At 43.3% G+C, this 21,252-nt stretch overlaps 1 protein-coding gene across 1 annotated transcript in view; it reads left to right on the top strand.

The window, feature by feature from the left end:
• Positions 1 to 426: 426 nt before the first annotated feature.
• The window catches only part of TMEM123 (transmembrane protein 123), a 34,197-nt gene continuing 13,371 nt past the window's right edge, over positions 427 to 21,252 (top strand). Inside the window, exons 1-4 of the mRNA XM_074984683.1 lie at positions 427 to 636; positions 12,041 to 12,094; positions 13,744 to 13,806; positions 18,419 to 18,448. Of these exons, the coding sequence (XP_074840784.1) occupies positions 552 to 636; positions 12,041 to 12,094; positions 13,744 to 13,806; positions 18,419 to 18,448 (232 nt within the window). The 5' untranslated portion in view covers positions 427 to 551. The remainder of the gene's footprint in view (positions 637 to 12,040; positions 12,095 to 13,743; positions 13,807 to 18,418; positions 18,449 to 21,252) is intronic.

The raw sequence follows: 21,252 nt of genomic DNA, 5'->3' as shown, positions 1-21,252 counted from the left end.
AGCTCAGGGCCTGGGGACGTTCACAGGCTGTGGTGGGAGCTGAGCTCGGCTCTGGAGGGGAAGGGGTTTTCTGTTGGAAGGACAGGGACGTGAGGGAAGGCAGAGGACCACAGCTGGTGCCATAGGGGACTGAGTGACTCCTCCCAGGCAGAGCAGAACTCACTTAGGAGTCCCCAGGGATTTCCAGGGAGAGGGGCTGCAAATACCCCGACCCCTGCAGCCGCCTGGGGCCGTGCCCCGGCTCCAGCCAGCTACGCCTGGGCTCCCTCCGGCAGGATGGAGCAGGGCGGAAAGAGGCCGGGGAGCCGCGCAGCAGGTGGTGGGCGGCTCTAGGCCTAGGCGCGGCGTGGCCACCGGGAGGGAGTCGCTTCCTCCTGCAGCAAAGGAAACCGCCGTTGCGCCTCACCACGTGAGCTCCTTGCCGCGCCCGCCCCGCACACAGGCGCGGGCTGGAGTTGGGAAGTCGCCGCCCGGCAGCGCCTGGGAGCAGCCGCGCTCGGCCCTTGCCTCCTGCGCTGGCACAAGACGGAGCTCCCCTTCCCGCCGGGACCATGAGGCGCTCCGCCGGGGCTGCCCGCCCTTTGCACCCCGCGGCGCTGCTGCTGCTGCTCGCGGCTGCCTGCCTCCCCGCCCAGGGTAAGTCGGAGCCGCAGGGACCGGGGCGGCCAGCAGAGGCTTTGCCCTGTGCGACTGCAGCTGCCCGAGAGGGGCCCCCTGTCGCGCCCACGTGGGCAAGGGCGAGCCGGGGGGCGGGCGGCGGCGTCCAGGATGCCAGCTCAGTGATCTCAGCCCTCCTGGTACCGGCGGCTGCCTTGCTGCCTTCCCCAGCGGGGTCAAGGGGCCGGGCCACGGACGGGGTGTTGGGCAGCCCAGCTCTCTGGCTTGCCAGGCAGGACTCTTCTCCTGTCGGGCGATTGCTCCATTGGCTGGTTGGGGAGCACCGTGTTGAGGTTCCCGTTAAAAACTGTCTTTCAATGCCAGTGCCCCCCAGAGCCTGGTGAGCTGTAAATAGGCTCAGGGGGGTTAGCCCTGTTCGTCCGTATCTTCGCAAAACAGAGCACACGGCCCTGTGGCACCTTCAAGGCTAAGAGCTGTATTTGTTAGGTAATGAGCTGTCGTGGGAAAGACCCGCTTCAAATTCCGGAGCAGAGCTGAGCTGAGCTGAATGTAGCTGCGTGAATAAATGAGATGTAAATGCCGCTTTCGTGAGAGTCCTGGGAGCCGCTGGTCGGGCAGGGTTAGACAGCCATGGTTCCCTACCACGCGGATGCTGATCTGGGTGATCGTGTCCAGCATCAGCGGTCATCTTGTCAGTGTGTTTTGCACCGCAGCTTTTCAAGAGGGGATCAAATACTGGTGTGGCACCACCCAGGGCTGAAGCCAAAGCCTGAGGAGCTCAGTTTACAGGCCCCCTACTAGGGGCTGAAGACCTTGTGTATCAATCAGCTTTTGCCACACAGGGCTCCAGGACTGGGGATTTGTCTTTGGTCTCCCCTCCGGAGGTCATGGAGTACTTTTTGTTATCAGAAGGGGGGCATGGTGCAATGAAGTTTAAGAACCTCTAATGTTATCCACAGGTGGCTACATCAGGTCAAATCACATTTTTCAATCAAGAGTGCATTATTTAAGATGTGCATAAAGGTGTGTGAGCTGCATGTACAGAGCAAAGGTATTATATGGGACCAGTTGTGCACATATTGTGCAACCTGTAAGTGATGGCTTACCAAGCTATGTCCCAATTTAAGTTTTACTGCCCTATGTAGGAACTAAGGGAGTTAATCAGGTGTGTCTTTACCCTTGTACAAATGTCTGCCCAGTGTGAATTAGCCGAAGTATAAAAGTCCAAGAATCTGTTGTGTACACTTTCAAAATGATCTTGCTTTCAAACACACAGTTTACCTTTGGCTTTATCAGGTTTACTATTGGTTACATTGTAAACTTTTTCCTAATAAAATCTCAACCATGGCACTGAAATTGCACAAATAATCTTAGAATGCAGCATGTTTGCTCTTTGAGCTGCAAGATGTCTAGGGTAGGAATTGAAATTGGAATAAAAATTGATTAGCTTTTTGGGTCAGCGAAGAAGCAAAATTCCAGAAGACAAAACTAAAAAATTACTATATTAGAAAAAATAACCTACATCTGTTTTGAAAGGCATCCTACAAAAGAAAAGAAAATTGCTTTTGATGTGTGAAACGGCCCAAAGTGCGTGTTCCTTTTAAAAAAAACAATAGTTCACTGCTTTCTTTACAATGGAAATTCAGGTCACACGCTCCCAGTTTTTCTACAAGGATCCTATGGATGACTAGGAGATTTTGATTTCACAGATACCGAGGAAGTGAAATGAGACCAAATAAAAATCACTTTCCTGTCTTAAGTATCGGAGGGGTAGCCGTGTTAGTCTGGATCTGTAACAGCAACGAAAGGTCCTGTGGCACCTTATAGACATCAGATGAAGTGAGTCTGTGCTCACGAAAGCTCACGCTCAAAACTTTTCTGTTAGTCTATAAGGTGCCACGGGACCCTTCGTTGCTGTTCCTGTCTTAATTGTACTTGGGGCCCTACCAAATTCATGATCGTGAAAAACAACCATGGATTGTAAAATCTGGTGTCCTCCCATGAAATCTGGTCTTCTGTGTGCTCTTACCCTGTGCTTTCGTGAGGAAGATGAGCGCTTTTCAAATTCCAGGTCCTGACCCAAAAGGGAGTTTCAGGGGATCTGAGTGTTATTTTAGGGGGGTTGTGGTATTGACTTTTGTGCTGACTTCAAAGCTGGTCAGCTGGAGAGCAATGGTTTGCCATGGGTTCATCTCTGAAGCAAATGTCCCACCAGCAGCAGCCTAGAAGTAAGGGTGACTATACTGCAACTCTACCTACAATTACCTTGCAACACCCACCACTACTCTTCTTCAGGTCAAGACCTCTGTAATTAGAACACTCAGATTTCAGATTTTAATAAACATTGCACCTCCCTGGTCCAGCACACTTGGAACCTGAGCATTCCCAGAGCAGGAATTTTGCTGGATCGGGGAAGTTAATGCTCCCCTGATGGCCTCTGGCCCCAGCTCCCAGGCTGTCTTCCTGGCCATCAGCCCACTCCTGGCCACTAGCCCCAGCCACTTTCTGGATGCTGCCTGTGGCTCCCCAGCCCAGACCACTGGCTTCCTGGCCTCCACTGCCCAGCCCTGGGCCATTGGCTTCCCGGTTGCAGCTTCCCAACCCTGGATGTACCTCCCTGGCTGCTGCTAGTCCCCATCATCAGCTTGGCTGTGGCTGCCCAGCCTGGGTTGAAGCTCTCGGCCATTAGAGTCCAAGCTGGCCTGCCACTTCCAGCCACCCAGGCTCTGGTCCAGCAACATCTGTAGTCCGGCATGTTGCCAGACCAGAGAATTCCAAATTTCAGAGTTTCATTCTGTAGCTAAAATCATGAAATTTACATTTTTTAAAATCCTATGGCTGTAAAATTGACCAAAATGATCTGCGAATTTGGTAAGGCTCTAATTATGCTGTTTAAAATTTTCTTTTTGGTCTCTGTTAAGATGCATTTGATTCATATGTCTGACAAACATTTGTAAGTGAGAGATCTTTTATTAAAGAATCCACTCCTATCCTCTTCAATATATCTCTGAAAGCTCCCAGTCCATAGCTTTGATTCCTCTATAGGGGACCTTCAACAAAAACGGGAGATGAGACTCGGCATTCTTCATGCCGTTACAGTGAAAATTAAGTAGAATCCCCCTTTCTTTCTTTTAAAAAAACATAAATCTTGTACGGTGCAGAAAAAGCAGAACAGGAAACACTCCTCTGTATTTTTTTCTTGTTCACCTTTGAATTTCAGTCACCATTCTTCCCTTCAATAGATAAAAATGGTGATAGATCTGAACATAAAATAGGGAAGGAAGAAATATATGTGGAGTAAGTACTACCAAAACCATAGCTGACAGAAGCAACAGGAACAATGAAACAAGGCATAGATCAAGGTCCTTCAAATGAACTGTTTTAGGGAGCTGAACAACATGTCAGAAAGAGGAGAAGTGAGAACCATAATATTGCGGGCCAGTGGCTCAGTATAGTGTTATAAACTGGGGAGTGGAAAAGTATAGAGTTTTATCTCCAGCTGCAAATCAGAAAATGCTCTTATGGCAGGACTTTGGTTATCTGCTGTGGTTGTGGGATTGTTAGCAAGGTGATTCCTAAAGTATACAGATAAGGGATATTAGAGAGTAAGCAACCTATTAACCATATAACTGCCAAAATTTCTGTTGGTTATTCAGTTAACCATCCCACACCCTGCTGCTCTGCATTAAAAAGTCTGAGCTGGCACACAGGCTGGCTCAGCTTCTGGCCTGCCTTGGGGATTGAGAACTTCCCTCCTTCCCCTGCCACTCTGCATGGGATGGGGGGACAGAAGCTGAGCCAGCCTGTGTGCAAGCTCAGCCTTTTAAATGCAGAGAAGCAGTGGAGGAAAGGGACTGATTCTGGTGCAGGCAGGGGAACAGAGGCAGAGCCAGCCATTTGCTGTTTACTTGGGTGGGATGTGGGGGCCTGCAAGTAAGCAGCAGCACTAACCAATAAGCAGAAGCTTATCAGTTAGTCACCTAAGTAGATACTATTACATCTCTAATAGAGATCGTAGCTTTCTCATATTAGAGGAGTTCTTTAACTCAGTTGGTGAAGGCACTAGATTCAGTCCAAACTGATAATCCTCTGAAAACATTCCTACCACACGGATGGCTCTAGAAAGCGGGATGGAATGCCAGAAAAATTGCGTTCAAAGAGTCCCACAGAAAACACAGTTTTGTTTAAGTAACCAAAATAATATAGAAAAAGCAACCTGACATCAGAAACTAAAGTGAAATGTCAGTTTGTCTGACAATCCTACCTTGTTTTTCATGTTTTAGATACACAATTAGTAACAGTTTGTACATTGAATTTGGTGACGCTGCCATGGAAAATACAATTTAAAAAGCACGTGGAGGAATGCAACAGCTTTAACATCTCATTTTCACTTGAAAATAACTCTCTTGGATTTAAAAAATTCTCTTTTAAAAAATCTTCTGCCATATCCTGTCTATTGTCTTATTTAATCCATTGTGACTCTTTCATCCAATGAAACACTGCAGGAGGTTCTGTTTTATGTAAGCAGCAGCATGGTTTTTCTCTATAAATAAATACCACACTCTTGCACGCAACTAAATATTGGTTAAATGTTTTAAGAAGACAGTTGTGTTTCTATTATCTGTATTTTCCATGCACTGTAAAGTAGCATTTTTGAGAAATGCAATATATATGAGCTGTGCTTAACTAACTAGAAAAATAAGCAACAAGAACCTGATCAAAAGATAGTGAAAAGATTCAGCTTACTTCAGTGCAGTGTAGATCAGGCCATTAAATACGATATGGTGATGAAATGGCAAGTTCTGTTCCAAAATGAGTAACTTCATTAAAGGGACACTGTCAGCTGGAAGTGATGAGAACAACAAGAAGTCTTGTGGCACCTTATAGACTAACAGATATTTTGCAGCATAAGCTTTCGTGGGCAAAGACCTCCTTCATAGGATGCATCTGATGAAGCGGGTCTTTGCCCATGAAAGCTTATGCTCCAAAATATCTGCTAGTCTACAAGGTGCCACAGGACTTCTTGTTGCCCTTAAATATTCTGACTTTTTTTGAAAATTAAATTATGTTCAAAAACGTTGTGAGGGTTTTTCTGCTTCCAAGTTGATATTTTTTCTACTTTAGCAAGGATTAAATGATTCACTTACTGACAATACATTGAAAAAGGTGAAACAGACTGTACTGAAAATGCTGTCAAATATACAAAGTAAATGAGCTGGGAGAAAATAGAGAGAAATAGGTGTTGTAACTACAGTGGATGCAAAATTTTCAGACAAAATAGTGATTCCAAGTTGATGGTGTCTTATTAATCTGTTGCTAAGCTTATGCATATGCATTGAATATTTAAGGAGAAAATTTTATTTGAAAATTATGGCTTAAAAAACAAAAATTAGTTCATGAATTTGTGAAATGCCAGAAATGGAGTTGTATTTAAAAATAAAGTGGAGATGCAGAGTTAAGGTATATCACACAAAACTTTACTCTTTTTATGCTCATTCACCCTACATACAAAGATAGAAGGTAACTGGATGTTGAGACATTAGAACTGTTCAACATAGGCAATTTCAGCCACATACCCCTTGTGTAAAGTGCTATACTTGACATATGGACAGGTGTAATTGTTCAGGAGATGCTAATACCAGACACTGTGATCACTTGTGTAAGTATGGATTCTCAGCTTTGGAACCCAAGCCCCTAGAGCAGTCATGACCACCTTCCTTTTCTTTAGCTCAAAATGGGAGTGAGGAAGAAGCGTACCTTCCCCCTCGGCCCCAGCCCTGTCTTCTAAACGTGAGAATGGTCTGACTCGGTTGTGTCTGTGGTTCATCTAGCCCACACTGTAAAGTTTGCTCCTCTTTATTTTAGGCAAATGACAGAACTGTGTGTGTTTCAGTTCGTTTGGGACCAGCAGAGCAATTTTCTCTCTGTCTACAGGGAGCCCTGGACCTCAGAATTACAGAACACTCAGTAATAGAGGCTGTCCATAACTCTGAAATGTTTGCAAATCTGAACAAACATTTTGATCTTTCAGAAGGTTATGGTTGCACATGAACTTAATGCAGCTTTGAAACTTTATTAGGCAGAAGGAAACCATCTCGATTTAAAATGAACAAGCACAGAAACTTTTCTTACCTTGTCACAGCTTTTATTAAACTTCTATTAGTTTTTAGTGGTTTGTTTAACACAGTACTGTACTGTATTTCCTTGTGTGTGGTGCGTCTCTGTTGCTGTGTAATTGTGTATTTCTGGTTCCAGATGAGGGGTGTGGTTGGTCTGTTTGAAATTCTGGTGTTTATAACTCTAAAGATCTGCTGTGAGGGAGGGTGTTGAGGTTGCAGGAAGTCCCTGACATGGGGCAGGTTGACACACAGGTAGGTTGTGGAGGGAATGGAAGAATGCAAATCCCTGCTTTTGCGCTGTGAGCTTAGCCTACGGCAGCAACAAAGTGCACTGCCCTTTAGTTAAGCATAGGTTTAACACATATGAAGATTTCGTATGTGAAGATTTCCCCACCCCACCCACGCGCACACAGAGCTTTTCTTCTGGCGGTACATGCCAGTACTGCATACTGGCACCTCCTCACTAGGGCTCTCGTGGCTGGGGCTGCCGGCAGGGCTTAGCGCCTGAGCGGGCTCCTAGCCTTGGGGCTGCCATCACCCCCACAGCAGCATGGGGGCCAGAAGACTGCCATGGGGCCAGAGCCAGAATGTCCACGGCAGAGCAGGGCTGGAATCTGGAGCCCTTGTTTGCTCCACTGCAGCAGGGGTCAGGAGCTGGAGCCCCCACCACCTGTCCAGTAGCCCCAGCCACAGGAACTGCCAGGGAGAGGCAAGGAGCCATACCATGGTTTGTTTGTTTGTTTGTTTTTTTAACAAAAAAGCACTCGTGTGTGTATGCAAATAGTGTCATGCTCAAATTTTCATCAGGACGCTTATAGAAATAAGCATTCGAAATTGCTCAATTTTCATCAGGACGCTTATAGAAATAAGCATTCGAAATTGCTCAAAGACCCTTTTCATGTAAATCTGGAACAAATAACTGCGTGTGTGTATGAGAATTGTTTCTGGCCTATCCAGTTTAGCTTTTATCAAGATACTTGAGGCTACATGTGGTATGGACCACAAAGTGTTTTCAGGAGATGGGAATAAGTCATTGTGACAGACGCCATTTTAAATCCTCACAGGAAACATGCTTTTCTTCAGACTAGGCCAGCTTGATGCAGTTGAGCCACCTCTGCAGATCAGACCACAAACCCTTATGTTTTCAGATATATCCACAGATCATGCTAACACAGGAAACAGCAGACTGACTGATAAGATTGCTGGTGGGTCAGATAATGAACACACATTTACATGGGTAAAAACAGGTCATTGAGCCTAATGCTCCTGTTCAGAGCAACACAGACACTGAACCAACTCCACTCTGAGAAGATTTAGCTATAAAGCTGCTGATGGCACCCAGGAAATGAACCCACAGAACTACAGAGTAATCCATTTTATACTGAGGTAGCTTGTAAAGATGTTTGTCCCCTTTACCAATGAAGGAGAGAGATTCACAGTGGTTTTTCCCTCCCCTCACTGCCCCGCCCCACCCCATCCTGGCAACAATTATTACACTGTGCTTGATAACAAACACAAGGGGTTTTATTAAGTATAAAAAGTAAGGTTTAAATGATTGGAAGTGAAAACAGACCAAAATAAGTTACTAAGTTAAAATATGCCAGCTACTTTTAATATACTAAAAGGTGTTACGTGCAGATTCTTACCCTAACTTGTTCTTATTTCAGGTCAGATTTAATCTTTTTCTGACTTGGGCCCAGTAGCTTTGCCTTCACCCTTCTGCTACAGTCCTTTGTTTCCACCTCTCTTCATCTATATTCTCGTAGGGTATGTTTGCACAGCTAAGTTATTTTGAAATAACTTCCCTAGCATCTACACAATTCAACCACAATTTTGAAATAGTGGTTGGCTTATTTTGAAATAGGTAAATTTCATTGCACAAGGAATAGAACCTATTTTGAAATAGCTATTTCTAAGTAGGTGCTGTTTAGACAGAGAATAGAGTCTATTTTGAAATAAGCCATAGTGTGTCCAATGGCTTTATTTCAAAATAGGCTCTGTGTATAGACGCTCTGTTGCAAAATAGCTAAGTGCTATTTCAAAATGCATTTTGTATGTAGCACCATAATTTTAAACTATTCCAGAATAGTTTATTTTGTAATAACACTGCTGTGTAGACAGACATACCATTAGTGTGAGGAGGCAATTTCAAAGGCCAGTCGAAGACAAAGGATTGATTGCTTTCCATTCCTTACATAGACCTTCCCCAAACCCCCACCACACCCAGGGTGGGAACCCTCTGAGTCTCCACATCCCCATGGAAAAATATTAGATTCAGTATGGATTCCAGTACCAGGTGGCATGGTCACATGCTTGTTTAGGCTTACAGTACAAACAAGACCATTTACAGCTGGTTGGTTTGAGTACTGAACCTTAAAGTTCCTAAAGGATCACTAATAGTCATCATTGGCATATTCAGATTAAAAAAAATTCACACTTTGCATTTCTGATTTCACATGCAAGAATTATGCATGCACAAAAATAGGATATACAGATTCAGAAGACTGTAACTTCAAAAAGGGTATGTTACATAAGCTGTTTTGCATAAGTCTCTCCAAGTTATGCATATTCATAAGCCAGTTTTCATCGAGCGTGGGGGGTAGTGACAGTTCCAGTATTACTAAAGCCTCTATTGCAGTCCTGCAGTAGATTATAGAACATTGACTTGTATTTTTTTGGTGTATTGACATATATAGATCAATAAACAGTACATTTTGCAATAAAGGATCACTGATCTCTTCCATTGTGCTTGTTTCCTTGTTAATTTATGAAAATCAGTAACCACCACAAGTCCTGTGGCACCTTAAAAACTAACAGACGTATTTGGGCATAACCTTTCATGGGTAAAAACCCCTGTGTCGGGTAAAAACCATTTTGTTGACAGAGCAGTTCCCATCCATGGTGGCCACAGGTCGAGGGTAATGAGGCTGGATGGGGGGCAGCAAGGGGGGGATTGGGGCTTCTCCACCTGGCTGGAATGTGTCTGCCTGAGGCCACCACGAACGGGGGCTACATCAACTGGGCTGGATCACACCCCCTACCTGCAGCTGCACCATGGGCAGAGACACTCCTTCCTGGATGGAGCAGCCCCTGTCCCTGGCAGGGAAGCTGCTGGAGCCCAGGTAGGCAGAAACAGACTCCCCAGCCACCCCCACTTTCATCAGTTAACCCTACCGGCCGTTGTATAGCTTTGTGTCTCCTACACTGTGCTCCTCCTGGTAAATAATCTTGGCTCCTAATTACTTTTTAATACTTCTGAGGGCAGCAGAGTCTCTCAAACGTGAGCTCCTTCAGTGAGTGTCATGCAGGTATGTTTATACTCTCAAATCCTTAGAAATGCTAGGATTGGAGCCTCCATATTTATTCATAACCAGGGTGAAAATAACAAATTTCTTACAAGTATCAGAGAGGTAGCCATGTTAATCTGTAGCTTCGAGAACAGCAAGAAGTCTTGTGGCACCTTTATAGAGTAACAGATATTTTGGAGCATAAGCTTTCGTGGGCAAAGACCTGCTTCATCACATGCATGAGTGAGGGGGTGGTTTCAGAGGGGTATTTAAAGAGTGGGGTCCCAGTCAGCTCTGGCCCTCCCTCTTAATGGGACCCCACTCTTTAAATACCCCTCTGAAGCCCCTCCCCCACTCATGCATCTGATGAAGTGGGTCTTTGCCCACAAAAGCTTAAATTTCTTCCAGGTAGTGTATTATCACAGCCTCTCTCCCCTCCTCCCTTGAGGGGTGGGGTGCTGTGATAAAACAGCGCCTGGAAGAAGTTGAAGTGTTGGATGGAGTGGGGGCATTCAGGGCAGATGGATGAGGTTGAGAGGGTTTCAGGGGGCTGGGGTGTGACGCACTGTTCCCTCTAATATTTTTCATCTATGAATGGAGCGAGTGTTGTCTTGTGAACCAATACTGAGGTCGTGTGCTTGTTCACATGTGCACCACCATGACACTACACCCGTCTGTTACTAATGGAGATGTTTTTAAAGCAGGTGTATGTGCGCACACACGCACCCCAGGGGAGTGGGGGAAGCCCAGGCCCCAACAAGCATCCCAGAGGAAAGAGGGGAGCCCAGCCCACCCCCCCACACACACACACAAACAACATGGAGACATCAGTGGACATCAAGAGGGGAAATTGTCCCTGGGCCAGCCTTTCAAGGGCAGCTGGGATCTCCTGGCCCTTTTGATCTGCTGTATGGAGCACTTCTGAGGGGCTGGAGCAGCATTGTCCCTTTCTGCCACTCCACCAGCTTGGGAGGAGGCGTGAGGGCTGGCTGCCCTCAGTCCTGCCACTTCTGCCCTCCATCCCCCTCTCCTTCCGGGGCTGTGGAGCCAGGCATCCTGCCACCTTGCCCTGTGGACTGGTGTGTCAGTCAGCCCCACAGTCCCCCTTATCAAAACCTGAAGATATACCCCTGGACTGCTTACTGTTTTTGCAGACAGAGGCTAACATGGCTACGTCTGTGAGTCTTGTCACAAGTCTCCAGTCTCTTGTGCAAATTTAGCAGTTTGTATTGTATGTGTGTCTATTTCCTCTCATCTTGTGCCAGTTATACATGTGTAGACCATGTGCTAGCACCAGGCTGACTCTGGTGCAGAAAGGAAACTCAAAAACATTAAAACAAATCAAGGAAGGTTGTGAAGTTAAAGTGGACTGAACCCTCATGTGGGTGCTCTCGTTCAGAACCGGTTCCAGTTTTCTGTAGATTAATTTTTAGTTTTTAATGTATACTTATTAGTTTCACAGTATTAGTTAATTTGTCCGTAACTTTCCTGAATACGTGCGTGGGCATAGGGGGAAAAAATTTGGAAGCTTTACCTGAGAATAGTGGACTTCTCTTCCTCCCCTCCCGCCATCATGCAGCTGACATGGATGATGCCTTGATGTTACTGAGGGTGGATACAAACATCGGCAAGGCACAAAGGTATGCATTTCAGGCACCACAACTGTGGAATTTGAGAAAGAATAGCAACTTTTCTTTTTCCAGGGGAAGGCAGAGGCTTGAATGCTAACATCAGGGACTGGAGGATTTTTGGTCGATATATTTTTAACTTCTAAGAAGCAGATCATATGCCCTTTTTTTTAGTATGTCTGCAGATCAGTATGTCATTTTTAGAGTACAACAGATGATTATAGTTCTGTTTTATTAGAGGCTCTTTCTGATACTCATTACCATAGCAGTTTAACTGGATTTTCATAATGATGCTGAGAGCATGAAATGGGGTCTTTACTAATATTATCTATTATGAAAATTGGAGCAAAATAGCTAAAACAAAACATTTATTTTTTTTTCCCCAAAGATAACACCACAACAGTCGTATCCTCCTCATCCACTCTGAAACCTCCAATTCCAGGTAAGCCTGCCTTTTACACTTTAGTCTGATTGGGGGCGGGGAAAAGGTTCTGTCAATTTTACAAGAAATTCTCAAGACAAGCAAAGAAAGTTAGGGAGATTCCAGATGTACTCCTTAAATAGTATAATGCAACTAACCCCACTTCTTCTTTCATGAACCCTGGAGCAGCAGCATGCAGAGTACTGAAATATACAGTAGGGACAACAAATGAGAAGAGGAGTATGAAAACATCTGATTTAAAGTGAGGTGACTGTATCTACACACTTCCCCTAGGGCACAGTTAAAATGAAGATGCAAACATTCAGTTGACAAGGCCATTCATATTGGCTGACCAAGGAAGGCAGCTTCTCTTAATGAAGGTATAAATGAAAAGAACTAGTTCACAATTTCAATTTGATTTTTAAACTGAAAATAAAATTGTTTGCTTTTTTTTAATGTAATTTAAATCATGTATATACAGTAAACTGTTTCATATCTGTCAGCCCCAGGACTGTGAATTTGCCAGGTATTCAGATATTCTGGATAGTAGAGAGGTATACCTACCGGTGCATAACACTAAAGAAAAACAAGATGAGGTACTCAGAAACAAAGAAAAATGCACGCAGAGTACTTTATTTACCAACAGCAGTATTGTACACTCTAAACATATGCTGTATTTGCTGTATTTATTTTTATTTACTTTCATTATACTGTACTTATAGAAAATGTAACTAAAATTTATTTGTGGTTAAAGTGCCAGGTATCTGAGAGTTCTGGATGATAGAATGCCGGTTGAGGCAGAATTTACTGTAGGTTATAATAAGCTAACTTGAAAATTAATTTTAAATTCATTTTTTAAATCTGTTTTTAATTTAAATGTATCCACCCAAATACTCTTACTTTTACTCATGTAAAACTGTTTACATGAAGGCTTTTGTCAGTCTGAAAACTTAATTGAAAAACACACCTCTAAGTGGCCTAACTATTTTTACTATAGACGTTGCCTAAAACAAATACAGGAGCAGGGAAGGAGAGAATGCGATTGGGGAATAAAGGAAAAGAAAAGTAAAACTAGGAGGTGGGGAATCCAAAATGCACAAGTCCAGATGCAGGTAGTCAGAGCATGGCCAAATGCAGCAGCTGTGACAAAGCAGCATGAAGTGAAGGAGGAGGGCAATTACAATAGAGTTTCAATACAGCCACTTCCCCGGGGCTCCAAGTCATGGAGAGCTGACAGCCGCCGCTTCTCCCGGGGCCCCGGGCAGGAGCACCGGTAGCCGGGTGCTGCCATATTCACAAAATTCAACATTTGCAAGGGTTCCCAACACAGAACCCTCGCAAATATTGAGACCCTACTGGAGTAGAAAGGCAGATGAGCAGGGCTCCAACCCTGGAAGGACAGGGGTCATTGAACTTAAGGAATGCAGCCCTGTTCTGATGAAAGGGAAATCGGTGGCAAAATTGTCATTTCCTGCAGTAGAACAAGACCCACCCTTTGTGTGACCGTGCGTTGTACCCCAGTCATGGCCTGCAGTTGGATGTTCTGAAGAAAAGGTGTGCATGCCCTTGGGAATTGCTCCTTTAATTGCAGTACATTACGGTTGAGCAAATATGTCTTTGATTTTAATTAAGATTGTTAATTCTTTCATTATTTTCTGTTTTCCTTGAAGGGTCCACAAATACATCCAGTCCAACTGCAGTCACACAAACTGCTTCACATATTTCAGCACATGGTAAGTCTGATAACCTTTTCCCTGCTAAGGCGATATAGGCAAGCACCAAAAATAACCACTCAGTAAAACCGGTGATCGCACCATAGACCATGATTGAAGCAGTTCATTTTGTTGGGGTATTTCCATTTTTCTGCTGTGAGATGGCCCCATTAAGAGATCCCCCAAGGTAGATTTTTATTTTATTGGCAAAAATAAAGGTGACATTATTCCAGATAGCTTGCTGGCCATGAGCATCCCAGTGTATTTGGAAGAAAAGAGTCAAGAAAGCAAAATCTAAAGCTCCTTGATTAATTTTCTTGTTAGTCTTTCTGAACTTCAGCAAACCCATTGCATTTTAGTGCAGCAGAACAGTGAATAGGCTGCTGTGTGAGCATTGTATATTTGTTTGAATTTTCCTACTCTACAGTAGCCTGAGAATGTAACCAACGGGTGAGAATCTACATGTCATGGGGGAGGGAAAGAAAAATAAATTTCTGTTTGGATGCGGCTCCTAAGTAACTGTGTCATGGAAGAACGGTTTGTCTCCCTGGAGCCTGTATCACAAAACACTGCAGTTTAAGCAACATGTTGGCTGTAAGAGCGGGTCACTCTAGCAAAGGTGGGGAAAGAGCCTTAGTGTGGGTAGGTCTCCAGTTCCTTATTTATAGTACAGAGTACTGAAGACTGAACAGCTTGTAATTAGAAGTAGCAAGAGAGTTTATGTTGCCAGGTGTCTTATGGTAAAATAAGTCAATGGCTATGTCTACACAACAGCAGTCTGTCAACAGAAGTCACTGCTGGAAGAGATCTTCTGACAAAACTTCTGTCAACAGAGTGCGTCCACGCACACAAGTGGATTGAAAAAACGGTCCACTCTGTAGACAGAGAGCAGCTAGACTGCCCAGCCTTTTCTCGACAGAACAACCAACTGGAAGCACAGCAGACAGGGCTGCCCAGTAACCCAGAACCCTGTCAACAGAGGGGGCCCCTGGAGCATCCACAGGGCTTCTGCGTCATGGGGGAGAGGTAGAAAGCTGTCAGCAAAAGTGCTGAGTTGTCGGCAGAATGCATTTTTAGATGCTCCATCTATTTTGTTGACAAAACCCTCTAGACGTAGCCAGTGTATGTAATTAAGTGGGGGAGGTTTAAATGAAGAACTCTGTAAAACTATACCCTTCTACTTTAGACATCTGCACCATCCTGAGTGGGACTGAAGTTAAGAATCTTCTGTGCAATTTTTAATCTGCTGCTAGAACAAACTGTCCATCTCATTTCATTTGCAACATTCCAGCCTGGAGTTGTTGCAACATGACAACATTAAAAGAGAACAAATCAAGGCAGTGGAATTGAGAAACCCCAAGGCAATTTTCTGTGGGAGCTTGGCACAGGCATGTTTCACATATCAGTGAAGGGTTGAATGAGAGCTAGTACATCATACTGCTTTCCACTGTGTGTTGAACAAGCATTAGAAAATAATCTGTTGTTGTGTTCATCTGAAATTTCCCATTTGAAAGCGGGAAGGGGAAAGAAGAAGTCATATTTCTTCTTTGTATGTCTATTTTTGTCACTTATTTGCTTTAATATCACAAGTAGAATATTTATTTCTTTGCATTGTGGTCACATGTTGGGTTCTAGTCATGGACTGGAACCCCTTTGCAAGTTGGATTCTGTACAAATATGGAACAAAAAAGCAGCCTGGGCCTCAAAGCTCTGTAAATTAAGGGGTTATATTTTTCCTAAGAGCTGCTTCTACATCAGTTACTAAGTCCCCAGTACTCCTATTTCTGTGGGTCGTGGTGGTTACCAACTAGCCCTGAGACTTGCCACGATGAGGGAAGTGAACAGTAATCTGTGACATTCTCACTTGACTCAGTCCTAGAAGTTCTTGTTGGATCTTGAGTACTATGCTGCAGAATGAGGTGATTCATACAGATTCCATCTGCATTTTCCACAGCCATTGGCATTTTGATTTGGGAAGTTAAAAAAAGAACAGAATAAAATCTTACCAAAGCTTGGTAGTCTTGGGTAACCGTGGAAATGTTGCATATGGTAATTTCATTGTAGAAATTCTGCTCAGGCATGCAAACACAGGCATGAATAAAAACGGGAACAGAGAGATTAGCATTTTACAGTTACCCTGTCTGCAATAGATGCTGACATCACATTTGGAATCCTTGTCAAATATATTTGTAGCTGGGATCGAAAATGGTCCTTAAATCTGGGTATCCTGTAGAGGTACTAGCTTTATTATTGGTATCAAGTAAAGGTCAAAGCCCCATTGTGCTAGGCACTGTACAAACCTAGCAAAAAGACTTTTTTTTAACCTAAACAGCATACAATTGATGTAAACTGTTTCCTCCCCCAAACTGAAAACAAACCAGTAGATTTTAAGGTCACAGGGGACCACTGTAACCTTCTAGGCTGACCTCCTTCATCACATAGGCCACAGAACTTCCCTGACTTGGCGATTCAGCTCCAAATATTGTCATTTAGTTTTTCAGTAGAATAAGGTCTTTACAGTGTTGGTGAAAAATTCCTCTCCTTGTTAACATGAGTAGAAGAATCCCGTTTCCTTCAGAGAAAATAGGTTTTCTTTTAAGAGAAAATTACAATGATAGCTACTGAACATGTCATACTATGATGCTTAAAAATTGTAAATGTATTTGGATGTGTCACTAGGTCTTTTTGCATTTGTGGTAAGTTGGAATATGCGCTTAACATTAGTATTTGAAACTGATTGTCTTCTTTATACACCCTGAATATTTGATTGAAAGTTTCCAGTTTATCTTTAAACACAAGTAACTTATCCTGCTCATGCCTGTATGAAAACAGATTAATCTTTTAAAAGCAAAAAGAACACAATATTTGATTGCATCATTAGTTGTTTTCCCTTTTTAAGAAATAAATATGACCTACAGTAAACTCTCTTACCCAGCAGTCTGTCATCTGGAATGCTCAAATAACTGGCATTTTAACCATAAGTAAATTTTAGTTATGTTTTCCAAAAGTATAGTATACTGAAAGTAAATACAAATAAATACAACAAATACAGTAAGATTACAGTGCACAATACTGCTGCTGTTGGTAAAGTACTCTGCATACATTTTTGTTTGTTTCTTAACACTAAAGAAAAACAAGATTAGGTATTATGCATTGCTAGGTATACCACTCTTTTATGCAGAATATTTGAATATCTAGCAACCTGCCTATGCTGGCATTGCAAGATGTACCTAGATTGCATTACAGTAAATTCTTTCACATTTAGCATTATGCATATCAGAGTACAGCTGGTCTTTCAGGAGAAAATTAACAAGCAAACTTGCAAGACAGCATCTGTTTGTATCAGATGTTCTTTCTTTGATTGGCTGGTAAAATATTAAGGGTAAGACTTTGTTCAAAGACTCTGAAGAGAAGCTGGTTGTCCAGCTCACACTGACTTTCTCTAATGCCTCTTTCTGACTGTGAAAAGCTCATCCTTCATGTTTGGAAATTATTGAAATTAGATAAACTGCGAGAGGCCCATTTACAGAAAATAAACTTCTTTATGCACCCCTGCATCACTCAGCACAATAGCCTTGGTACAACAAGATGATCAAGGTAGTTCAGTAATGGGATTGAGAGTGCGCACATGCTGAGGAATGTTGCCAAAATCCCTTTAAATAAGCACAGATGTTTTTTTTTTTTTTTTGTGCTGACTCAAGATTTGTGTATCGTGGTTCAGGGTGTCTGCTCATGGCCTAGGAACCATATCTCTGTAATTTTAGTTATATATAGCAAGAGAGACATACACCCTCTGAACCACTTAGGTCTATAGAATACTACACAGTGGGTTTGGCATGTTTGGAGGTTAGGAATTTAAAAAATAAAACCCTTTGACACTGAAACCCTTTTCATTGTGTTGCTTGCTTTTGAATAGATTCCTGTTTTGTTCTTTTTGCATACAATAGCAGGTAGCAATGATGTACAATATAACTTTACATGACTGAAGATCTTTCTAGGAGGATTGCTGAAACTTTGATGTAGCAAGGGGTCACTTAGGAGACACTGCTTTGCTTCAGCCCCAGAAATCAGCAAGGAAGATGTCATTCTTTTGAAAAGGGGCTGAGTGGCTCCTTCACAGAAAGCCACTTTGCATTGCCAGCCAGCATTGTGTTTGCTGTTCCCAGAGTTGGGCTTCAAGAGGGCAGCCTGCATATCATTTAGGAGGGATAGCCAGAGTGGACTTATTGAGGTGGCACATGTTGGGAAGAGGTTTATTTGTGGGTATTGAAGGAAAATCAGATTCTGTGAGGAATTTGCTTCTTTTAGAAACTGCTCTAGAGCCCATCAAAGTCAGTGGGAGTCCTGCCTGTGAGCGTTGGAATGGGACGTTAGGACACGCCCATAGTTCCAGTTTCTGCCAGTGGAACTTGCACAAATATATCCAGTGCAAATTATAAATCAGTGTCTCACCATAAATTAATTTGTGGCAGAAGGAGCTACAGCCGGGCACTCTGCCATCTGCAAGTCAAAACAAGATATAAGCAATAGGTGGCTGTGGTTTTGTAATGCATTGTAATGCCAGAAATACTTGATTCTTATGTCTTAGCATTCATATACTTGGATCTATTGATTTTCTTCTTCTTCCTTTTAGATAGTAATGGCACTATCACAACTGCATTGGGTGAGTAAAACTTAATTTGTGTGCTAATGCATTTTAATTATTCTTTGAGCTTTTTTAAATGGTGCAGTCTGCTTTGTGGTCATATATTGTACCCTTTAAGTTACATCTAAATAGTGCTATGATTCTGGTGTTTCTAGAACATTTGGCTTTTAATCACTTCCTGTGTTGGATTAGTTTCTGAAATACAGTGTATTGCATATGACCCTGGTTCCGTGACTGGATTCATTCTCTTGGGGGTGAAAGAACATATGGTAGTACTAAAATGGCTGGAAGTTGAACATGCCATGGTCTAGATTTGGTCTCCAGTGTCTATATGTGCCTCCATCAGTTGCTCATGATTTCCTCAAATTTCTTGTGGGTGGGTGAGCTGGTTTTGAATTTTTAATGGAGGCATAAGAGGGTCAGGCCAGGGGGCTGCTGCAGTAGGGGGAAAGCAGCCCAAAAGGGGAGAGAAGGGCCAACTCCCTTGTTAAGGAGAGGTGGATTTGCTGCAGGACAGTCAAGAGCAGCTGGCAGGGAACTGACCCAGGTAGATGAGAACCCGCTGGCTCCACTCACAGGACTGTTAAAAGCTGCCCCAGTTAAAGGGTGGCTGGGCGCGGTGAGAGGAGAGGCAGAGATACCAACATGAACAGCACTAGCCACTGTGAGTGGGGGATACCTGAGGGAAGTGATAACTGGGCTCCTGCCCCAGAAAATAGCATCTACCATGACCCCTGAAGGGAGAGGGCTGCTGACAGCAAAGACTGGTGGGGGGGTTGGGGAGGGATCCCTCGCCATAGGGAAAAACCTTACATACTTCCCCTGCACATTTATGTTTTGCTTAAATGTTATGTATAGTGATTATTTAAATTATTAGAGATACAGAGTTCAGGATTGCTCTCTTTTATATCTCACTGAAATCTAAGGAATGACCCAAGTTTCAAGAAAATGATTGAATAGTTTTGAAATTCAAAACTAGAGATTTCATGCATTTTAATAGCATTTGCTGAATGCATTCAAATTCGCTTTATTCTAATCTGAATGCAGCATTCTAGTTTATATACAAGGAAGTATTTGACAGATAAATAATAATGTAAAGAGAGACAGTATTTTAAGGAATATGGATATACGCATAAGGGAACAGAGTTCAGGTTTAAGTTTCAACATTACCATTGCATTTCATGATATTTGAGTGTTTTGATTTAACAGTCGGATTGGTGTATCGCAAACCCAAGATGGTTGCATAGGATGCTGGGTTTGTCCCCCCGCTGCCGTCCCCCCGCAATGACTGAATATCTACAGGTTGAACCTGTCTCATCCAGGACCGTCAGGACCTGACCAGTGCCAGACAAGCGAATTTGCTGGACACCAGGAGGTCAATATTTTCTAGCACATTACCTACATTTCCACTGTTTACTGGGCCCTTAGAAGACATTTAGGGGTAAATTACAGCCAAATAACAGCACAGAACACTAACAGCCAGGATTGGTGGCTGTAAACAAACTTTATGGCACTGCTCAAAACTTGGCCACACCCATGATAAGTGATTGTCCAGCTCACTAAAATCATGCTGAATTACAGAGTTTGCTGTAAAATCATGCTGGATTAGAAAGGTTCAACCTGTGTCATTAGTTTTCTGTTTCCTCTGTGGTGAAAAGTGCAGTGAACTTCATTGGCTGACAAGTATCAGAGACATAAGAGAGAGATAGCCATGCTAGTCTATATACTATCAAAACAAAAAAGCAGTCCAGTAGCACTTTAACGACTAACAGAATAATTTATTAGGTGGTGAGCTTTAGTGGGACAGACGCACTTCTTCAGACCACTTCTTCGTCAGATGCATCTGACGAAACGAGTCTTTGCCCATGAAAGCTTATGCTCCAAAACAGCTGAGAGTCAGTAAGGTGCCACAGGACTACTTCTTGTTTTTCATTGATTGACGTGCATTAGTACAAGAAATCAGCCCTTCATATTGTTGCGGTTTTTTTATTCTAAATGACTTCAAAACACTTTTCAAACACAAGAATCACTTCACCTATCACTGAAATTCAGACACCTCTGAAGTGAGACATAATCACTATATATTGCTGCTTGAGAACTCTAGGTCATGTAGCCATTTATACCTTCTAGGGAAACTTAAACAAAATTTAGGTGGCGATATTGAAAATTATTGAAGGCCATTACCTCATATCTCTCTTCAGTGACATCAGTGCCTGACTTCATTTAATGCAGGCTGTTGTGTTGTAAGCACAACAGGCTCATGCCCAGAGTTCCCAACCTCAGGGGCATCTATGCATTGTTTAGACTGATGGTATGAAGGGAGGTGTAGTTGGTACAAGGGGATAATATGTTCTGCAGATTGTCTGTCTGTTGCTGGTGAAGAAGGGCTTTTATTTGTCTCTGGATTTTGACACAATCTGTGATAAATCCCTGGGTTTGTGGCAGATGGTCTGTGTTGCCACAAGCAAGCCAGCTTCCAGCCAGTGTCTTGGTTTTGCATGTGTAACACTGGGACAGTGCAACTTCTGTACCATATAGGTGCATTACAAGAATAAATTCACAGTATCATCCAGATACTGTGGTGATGGGGCCATGTAAGCACCTGGAGGTGGTGTTATGAAGTGGAGAAAGCACTGGTCTAGGATTCTGGAGACCTGGGTCTGTTCGTGGCTCTGCCACTGTCTGGCTGGGTAACCTCAAGCAAGTCACTTCTCCTCTATGTGCCTCAGTTCCACATCTGAAAAAGGGGATAATGATACAGAACTTTTATATACTTTTACAGAGTCCCTCTAGAGCAGCCCCATCAAATCTCAAGCACTTTA

Source organism: Carettochelys insculpta, chromosome 1 (genome assembly GCF_033958435.1).
Source record: "Carettochelys insculpta isolate YL-2023 chromosome 1, ASM3395843v1, whole genome shotgun sequence".
Classification (NCBI taxonomy): Eukaryota; Metazoa; Chordata; order Testudines; family Carettochelyidae; genus Carettochelys; species Carettochelys insculpta.
The sequence above is the reverse complement of the archived record's forward strand: the minus strand, read 5'-3'. Positions and strand labels throughout refer to the sequence as shown.